Here is a 7,974-nt window from a genome sequence, read left to right on the forward strand (position 1 = left end):
GAGGTCTCTGGCTGTGTGGATGTGTGCGAGATGCTAACAAAACCCATTTTTTTTCCCCAACAGCAAGGGAAATAGCTCCCAGATAAGGCCAGGTACTTTCCTAGATCAGACGAGGATGTGGGGTTGAGCAGATAGTGCACAGGGCAAAGCAGGCTGTAGGTGGGGTGCAGGAGGAGGAGGAGGAAGGTAGGAGCTGAATGCTTGGGAGATGCTTGTGTAACCTCTTCACAATGCACCATTTCTTCCCGTGCCCGCATTTTTGGGAGGAGGGAAGGGAACAAAAGCACTGACGCGAGCAATATGGCACTCCGCGCCACAAAAGCGCGTAATTAAACGTTAGGTTTGGGAACCTCAGGGCACGGGTTCGCTGCTTCCTTTTGGCTCGCTCGCCCTGGCAGGCAGGAGGAAGGGCTGCCGTGCCTTCCTGCCAGCGCGGTACCAGGCGAAGCGGGGACGGGAGCGCAGGTGTGCCCCCGTGTTGGCATTCCTGGCGGCGATAAGGAGTCGTCTCCTCCGGCTTTCCCCTTTTATCTCCCCTCACTTATCTGCCCGTGCATTCCAGCCAGGTTAGCCATTACTCCGGCACTGCCACACCAAATCCTGCTCCAAGGGAAAGTGAGGCAGGGGAGGGCGGAGGAGAGGGTTTGGGCTGGTTTCGGTGGCTTGCCACCTCCCGCCTGGGTCCCTCGCACGGGACTGCAGGCAATTACTGCTGATTATCTGCTGCTGCGGCTCTAATTAAGAAGAGTCTTGCCAAGTCGCAGGGAGGGAAGGCGGGCCTGAAGAGCGCCGGGTCAATCCTGTTCTCAAAGTCCCTGGGGAAGGAGAGTGAAATATGCAGAAAATGAGGAAATGGGGAGTTCGCCGCCTCCAACAGCGCTGGGAGGGAGGACCCGGGAGGTCTGCGTGCGAGAAAAAGTCAATGTCACCTCCTTGCCCTCACAGGCAAAGCCCTAAGTGATGCCGGTGTGCAACAGCAAAGTAGATTGGGTGGGATGAGAGTAGAGTAGAAGGGCATCTTACAGAGCCCTCTCCACTTCCCTGCTGCCCTTGCCAGCTTTGGGAAGGGCACCCTGATCTGTTTCGGGGTGCTGGGCTGGGGAGGAAGCTTTGCTCCTCCCCGGGAGCCCTTTGTGCCACGCGGTGCCAGGTGGATAGGGGCTGGCTCGGTGTGTTAGTCACACCACGGGGCCGGTGGATCCAGGAACCCCAGAGGTGCTGCGAAATCCTCCAAGGAGCAGGGGCAGCGCGTTTTGTGGCTGGGCCCGGAGCGGCAGACGTGGTGAGGGAGGACGAGAAGGAGGGAGGGAGGGAGGCACCGGAGAAGTTAGTATCAAAACTGCTTTAATAAGGACAATAATAAGTGCACGGGGTACAGAGTGGAGGCAGAGAGGCTGGTCCACGGACCTGGGGCTTTGGTCTGGAGCTCGTGTTACGCTTTGGGAAGCAGAGGGCAGGGGGAGCTCGCCCTGAGAGCCAGCCCCCCCGGCACAGCGGCGGCACGGGCTGATCCTGCGTGGCCCTGCCGCGTGCTGGTGGCCAGAGCTGGGGACGTGTTGGCACTGCCTTATTCTGCAGAAGGACCGGGCGGCGGGCGAGCCGCGTGGGAGCGTGACGTGGCGTCATCTCCCCCCACTATGCACACCCCCGCCCGTCCCGGAGAACAAGGAGGGTGCTGTGAGGGTCCCCGCGGTGACCTCAGCCCCCGAGCATCTCGGCTCCACGCGGCAGCACAAAGGAGCTTCTGTGCGTGCTGGTTTGCACGTGGGGCAGCGTGGGGGCCACTCGTCCCAGGGTGGCCGTGGTCACCCGGGGATGCTCGGCGAGGGGCATCGAGCATCCTCCACGCGTGCCCCTGGCATTGGGAGCTCTGGGAAGGGGGGGTGAGCACGCTGGGGACAGGGAGAGGGGGCGAGGATGGGGAAGAATGGCTGCAGAGAGGGAGTCTCCTTGTTCCAGGGGGGTGAAGGGAAGGGTTTTTTTCAGAATTTGGTGCCTGGATGGCCTCACCTCCAGCAGGGCACGAAGTTTCTCCCTCTCCCTGCTGCAAAGGGATCAGTGTCCGCGGGCTGTCCCTTGTTCTGCTCCCTGTCTGTCGCCATTCCCTTTCCTGAGCACATCATTTGCTTGCTGGGGGGGATGCGGGATGGGGTGGAAAGGGGCTCGGGGGGGTTCTTTGGCACGTGGGGATGTCCCTTTGGCACCTAACGAGGACGGGGAAGGGCTGCAACATGGGGCACCGTGCTGCACAGCCCTCACCTGTCCCTGCAGCACCCTGCCAACCCTTGGGGGGGGCTCGGCGGCATTTGGGGTCTCCTCCTGCCCCCCCCTGCACCCCACTGCCCCCAGCCAGAGGCCAGGAGATCTCCTGTAAGGCCTGACCTCCACCTGGCGGTGGGGCACGGGGAGGAGGGCGAAGACCACAGCACCAAGGTCCTTGGAGGGGGGAGCAGTGCTGGGAGGGATGGCCCTTCACACCTTGACTTCATCGTCCTCCTCCTCCTCCTCATCGGCATACTCGAAGGAATTGCTGCGCCCCCCCCGGCTGCCAGTGTACCCCTCCTGCAGGCTGGGGAGCTCGGCCTCCTCCTCCTCCTCCTCTTCATCTTCATCTCCTTGGTTCCAGGGGGTCTCTGGGGACCGTCTCGCCGCTGTCACTTGCGACCGCCACAGGCTGCTGCTGGGGCTCTCCCACGCGGCTTGTGTCCGGCCTTGCCGGGCACCCTCACCCTTCTCCGGGCTGCGTGGGGTGCTCGTCCCCCCGTAATGGCGAGCCAGGACCTGGGCTGCCCGCTCGAACTCTCCCGCCTCGATGGAGCAGTCGTTCCAATGCCCTTGCCACAGGGTCCCTCCGGGTGCTGCCCCCGGCCCCGAAGCCCAGCCCGGGTCCTCTCTGGCACGCTCGATGGCGTGTGCCTCCCCGTTGGCACGGACGGAAAGCCCCAGCAGCGAGCTGGCCTGCCCGGAGCGGTCCCAGAAGCTGGACGTTGCCTTCACCTCTCCGTGGGATGCATCAGGTCCTGGAGGGACCCCATCCTCGGTCCCCTCACCCTGCGGGACTGTGTGGCTGCCAGGCAGGTCTCGGTTGTCCTCCGCTGCCTCGCTGCCGTTGGTTTCGGAGAAGCTCATCACCTGGAGGAGCTCGCTCATCAGGGAGGGCCCCAGGTCCAGGCGGAAGGACAGCAGGGAGTCCGAGCGGGCGAGCTCTGCGTCCCCGGGGAAGGTGTTCTCCTGGGCCTTTTCCAGGCGAGGGACGCGAGGGATGGTGCAAAAGCCAGACTCCAGCCCTGCAAGGCAAAAGCGATGGCTGGTGAGCACAGCTAAGGCGCCGTGGTCCTACAAGTCCACGGGACAAGGGACGCTGCCACTGAATTGGTGCCTAAAGGCCAGGTTTTATGCCCTTACTGGGCATACTGGTGCTGGACTGGTGAGGCCCAGTGAGACTCTGCTGCAGCTCGGGGGTGGACGTCTCCAACCCAGAGCCGAGCAGAGGCCTCCAGATGGGCACTAGGCGTGGGGAGACGCCAGTGGGGACGGAGCCGGGCAGGCGGGACCAGGAGATGGCAGCATTGCCTCGGCTTGCCTTTCCCTCTCAGCCCAGCCACGGCCCCTCTGGCTCCCCCAGACCCTCCCGAGACCTTCTGCCACAGCCCCTGGTGAAGAGCAGAGCGACAGCCTCATGTTGAGACCGAAGAGCCACCCACCCGTGCCACCCTTCTGCCCCGGGGGGCTGCTCATCGTGGGGCTGAGGGGACACAGGGGTGCCAAAACACCACCCCCTGCGTGGTGCTCCACTCACCGTAGGCCTGGTGCGTTTTGGAGAAGCTGTTGGAGGCGCTTTTGAAGGAGAACTTGCTGGTCAAACCTCCGCCTCCCCCGTCGTACGTCGCCTCGTTGAGCTGTGGCAGCGAGACGGCGTTCTTGATGATGGGAGAGATGGCGGGCGGCTCGGGCGATGCCACCACCTGGCTCCCGCTGCCCCGGCTCCTCAGGGGCGTCCGTCGGACGTGCCGCAGCGTCCGGGTGAAGAAGTTGTTGGCTTTGGCCGTCTCGGCCCCTCCGTGGTTGCTGAGGAAGGAGGTGTCCCCGAAGACGTCCCCGCCACGCCCCACGTGCATGGTGTGCCGAAAGTCCCCCAGCGGCGGGCTGATCATGTCGGGTGTCAGCTCCGACTTCAGCCGCCGCTTGCCGTGGGAGCCCGACACCCAGCTGAGCACCGGCAGCTTCCCCAGGCTCATCTTGCACCTCCTCGTCCTTTTGCCTGCCGAAAACCCCCCCAAAAAAACAACCTCCGGTGCTGGAGTGGCCCGTCACATCCCCGGCATCCCCATCGCCGTGGGGAGCAGCTCGCCTCGGCTTTGATCTGGTGGCAGTGGTGGGTCTACGTAACGCTCATGGAGTCACCCAGCGTGGGGACGTCCCAGCAGTCGGTGGCCTTGATGGGGACGGGTCCTCCCGAGGAGGGGTGGGTGCTGCTCCCTCACCCAAAAGGGGAGGGACAGGGGTGGCCACCGGGGTCTGCGGTCACCCTGGGTGCTGCTGGAAGCTGCCCCTGGGGCTGAGCTGAGGTCTTCTGCTGCAGGAGCTGGTGCGCAGATGGGTGGCAGGGCAAGCGCCTCGGTCCCCTAAAGAAAACAAGAGGGAAAGTGAAGCCCTCAGCGAGGATTTTCCCAATCCTGCCAGCTGTAACCCCAGGAATGGCGGGGCTGGGTGGTCCTGGGGGCGGCGAGGTTAAAATGGGAGCATGAGCAGTGCTGTGGGGACTGTCCCCAGCTGTGTCCCTAGCCCGGTGCTCCTTTTGGGGTGGAAGGAACAGCGTCCCCAAGCACGTGCCCTTCCCTCTGCAATCCTGGCTGAAGCTTTCCTCCCCGTGCCCTGCCCCACGCCGCCCTCCTGGGGTGAGGAACCTCTCCCTGCTCCTCGCTATTCAGAGGAACCCTTCAGGAGAGGGTGAGGCCGGCGGACGGCGTGGTTCTCAGGGAGGAGGGGAAGGGAAAAATGTAATATTTGTGTATTGGGTTGCTTTGCCGGGGCGTGAATGTGGCACGGAGCGCCCGGTGCTGGGGGACAGGCGGCAAGGCGGTGGCAGGGCGATGACCGCGGGGCTACGTGGCCTCCTTGGGATCAGGGCTGTGGGATGAGGATAGAGCTGGGTCCTGCCAGCAGGAGGGGACAGGAGGCCAAAAGGACGCACAAGCCCCCCCATCCCTCAGTTTTTAAGTGTCTGGACCCCCGTTGCTGCGTGTCCCCACCAGTGTCCCCCCGCTGTGTCCCTGGGTCACCTTGGAGCGGGTGCCTGGGAGGCCTGGGCATCGGGCTGCTCTCCTGGCAGAACACACACATGTTTTTCAGTTTTTTTTTTTGCCTTGCCCTGGCCTTGTTTGCTCACCCAGGGCCCCTCTTATCTGCCGGGGGTTAATGCCTGGGAAGGGAAAACAAACCTCCCCCCCGGAGGCCGCCAGCATTGGCTGCCTCCCCTTGGTGGCAGTGGCCGGGCCACAGGACGCTGGCAGCCTCGCTTCCTGCCACCCCCCAGCCCCTGCCTCTCTCTGCTCGTGTCTCTGCAAAGCCTCGAGGCTGGGACACGCTGGGCACGTGGCGGATTTGGGGTGGGAGCACGGCGTGGGGGCAGGATCCCCCCCTTGGCACAAGGCATAGGGCTGGGAGGGGAGGAATCCGCCAGCCCCATAGGCCTGGGCTGCCCTGCGGACCCCCATGGGGACCCTCAGCTCTTCCCCGCTGCTCCCAGGGAAGGGGGTGGATGGTGCCAGCCCTTTTTCCTCCTCTCCTTTGCCCCCGCTGTGTCTCTGCCCTCCCTCTGCCCAAGTGTGCTGCTCCGAGCTCGTGATTAGGGGGCAAAGGCTGACCCACGCTCTCCTTTCCTCCACGAGGCGAGGGGACCCCTGTCCGTCCATCTGTCCGTCCATCCGTCTGCCCACCTTCCCTTCTCTCTTCCTCCTCCCTCCCCCGTGTCCCCCCCCGCCCCGAAGCCGAGCTGGTTTCCACTGGTTTTCCACTCGCCAGCAATGGCCGGGGCTGCTCCGCTCGCTGGGAAGAACGGAAACCAGCGAGGGAGGGAGGATGGGGGGGAAATAATCCAGATGTCTCGTTGGCTGGAGCTGCCGAAAGCAGCCTCTTCTCTCTCTTCCCCCCCCCCCTCACCCTCCCCAACCCCTCCTTCTCGCACACACCCCACGGGGACACTCTCCGAAGAGGGAGAGGAGATGTTTGGGGTGGTCTCCACAAGGGTTGGAAGGAGCTGTGGGCGGCCGGGAAGCCTTTCCAAACCTTCCCAAAAACCACCGAGTGCCCCAAATCTTCCTCTCCCCGCAGGAGGAGAGGCAGAGGCTCCGCCGGCTTCTCACTTTGTTCTGGGACGGGGAAGGGGGGAAGCCGGCAGGAACGGGGTTTTGGGGTGGGAAGGGGGTGACGGGATGGGATGGGGGCTCCCTCGGCAGTCCTGGAGCGGTGCCGGGCAGTGGGCGGACAAGCCCGAGTCCAGCTCCCGCGCTGCCTGCTGCTATATATATATTTTTTTTTATATCTCTGCCTATAACCGGGGTATTTTTCCAAGCAGGCAGCCTGGGACGTGGAGGGAGGCTGGCACTCCTCGCAGTTTAAAGCCATCCCCTCCCTGCTCCCTCTCCTGCTCTGACACCCCCCAAAATTGTGGCTCCCTGCGGTGTTCAGAGCGGGGTGAGGGCAGGAGCAGCGGGAGGGCACCCTGCCCCTTGCCCCCATCCTCGGGGCCCCCTCCTTGCCCCGTTCCTCTCCTCGCTCCCCTGTCCTCGCTCCCGCTTTCCCTTATTTCCTCCCCATTTCCCCTCGCATTCCTGCCTCCTTCTGCCTTTCTTCTGCCACATCCTCCCCGTCTCCATCGCCTCGCCACCCCTCCCGCTTCTCCCACCTCCCCGTTCCCCCCTCTTACCGCCCTCTCCCCCCCTCCCTTCCATTCCCTTCTTCCCTTCCCCTCCGGCTCTCCGCACGTCGAAATCAAAACTTTCAGGCTTTACCTCTCACGAACCCAGGCGACTTTTTTTTTGTGGTTTGGGCTTTTTTTGTCCCGTCCTCTGGCCGAAAAGTTGGGAGACGCTCCCCATGCGCCCCTCCGGCTGGTTGGGAGGGTGAGCGGCGATGCGTCCCGGCGGGGAAAGGGAAGGGGATGCGTGCCCCCCGCCCCTTTTTCCACCCCTTTTACCCCCAAAAAGCTGGCTCCCCAAGGCTGCTCGTTGGGTGCCTGACGCCCCGGTGCCACGGGAGCGAGGGAGCGAAGCTGGTGGGGAGGGGACGTGGGAAGGAGGGGGCGGGCTGCGGCACCGCCGAGCCAATCCTCGCCCCGGCACGGAGACCGGAGAAAATGAGATTTATTCCAACTATCCAGGACAGAAAACTTCAGGAACTTCTCTGCCTTCCCCCCCTCCGGCTCCCCGCCCCACTTCCCCAGTGCCATTTCCCTTCCTCCGGCCTTGGGCTGCCTCCTGCTTGCCCCGCTCCCTTTCTTCGGTGAATTTTTTTGGGGAAGGGGAAAAGCCGGGTCTCTGCTGAGCTTGTTGGGGACGCCAGGCAGAAGGAAAGGGCTTTGTGTGATGTGTGTGAAAGCCTCGGTAATAACACGGGGTCATCCCAGCCCGTGTTGGATGGGAAGCCCCCTGACCCCAATCCTGGGGGTGCGCGGTCATGCCAGGACCCGTGGGTGGTGTAGGGTGAGCGTTGGTGGGGTAGCAGCCTCTCTGAAGGCAGCGTGGGCCAGGTCGGTGCCACAGGCTCAGGACAAGAAATATGAGGTCAGGGCAAGCGTTTTGGGGTCAGGACAACCATTAGGGGTTCAGGACAAGCGTTATGGGGTCAGGACAAGCATTATGGGGTCAGGAGAAGCGTTATATTGGAGGCACTGTGGTAGGTTCAAGGAGGTGCTCTCCTCCTTCATGCTATGAGTTTCTGCCCACCCATGGGACACCACATCCTGCTGGCATC

At 63.5% G+C, this 7,974-nt stretch overlaps 1 protein-coding gene across 3 annotated transcripts; it reads right to left on the bottom strand.

Annotated features, from left to right (window-relative positions):
- Positions 1-2: 2 nt before the first annotated feature.
- Positions 3-7,355, bottom strand: CDC42EP1 (CDC42 effector protein 1). Of its 3 annotated transcripts, none has more exons than XM_038183338.2 (4): positions 7,014-7,355; positions 3,800-4,625; positions 2,479-3,287; positions 3-815 (listed from the first exon to the last, which is right to left on the bottom strand). In XM_038183338.2, exons 2-4 carry the CDS (start codon positions 4,236-4,238, stop codon positions 807-809), a joined length of 1,257 nt encoding a protein of 418 aa, XP_038039266.2. In that variant the 5' UTR covers positions 4,239-4,625; positions 7,014-7,355; the 3' UTR covers positions 3-806. The 3 variants fall into 3 exon arrangements, with proteins under 3 accessions (XP_038039266.2, XP_038039261.2, XP_027306103.2); XM_038183333.2 differs by having other exon boundaries at positions 3-902; XM_027450302.3 differs by lacking the exon at positions 3-815 and having other exon boundaries at positions 1,328-3,287.
- Positions 7,356-7,974: the final 619 nt, after the last annotated feature.

Source organism: Anas platyrhynchos, chromosome 1, assembly GCF_047663525.1.
Source record: "Anas platyrhynchos isolate ZD024472 breed Pekin duck chromosome 1, IASCAAS_PekinDuck_T2T, whole genome shotgun sequence".
Classification (NCBI taxonomy): domain Eukaryota; kingdom Metazoa; phylum Chordata; class Aves; order Anseriformes; family Anatidae; genus Anas; species Anas platyrhynchos.

Bases quoted from the DNA above. Each gene is read 5' to 3' on its own strand.
- CDC42EP1 (XM_038183333.2), bottom strand. From the start codon at position 4,238: ATGAGCCTGGGGAAGCTGCCGGTGCTCAGCTGGGTGTCGGGCTCCCAC. The intron at 3,288-3,799 runs GTGAGTGGAGCA...TTTGCCTTGCAG, and splicing joins CAAAACGCACCAGGCCTACG to GGCTGGAGTCTGGCTTTTGC. The intron at 903-2,478 runs GTGTGAAGGGCC...TCTCGCACGCAG, and splicing joins AGGAGGACGATGAAGTCAAG to ACCTCCCGGGTCCTCCCTCC.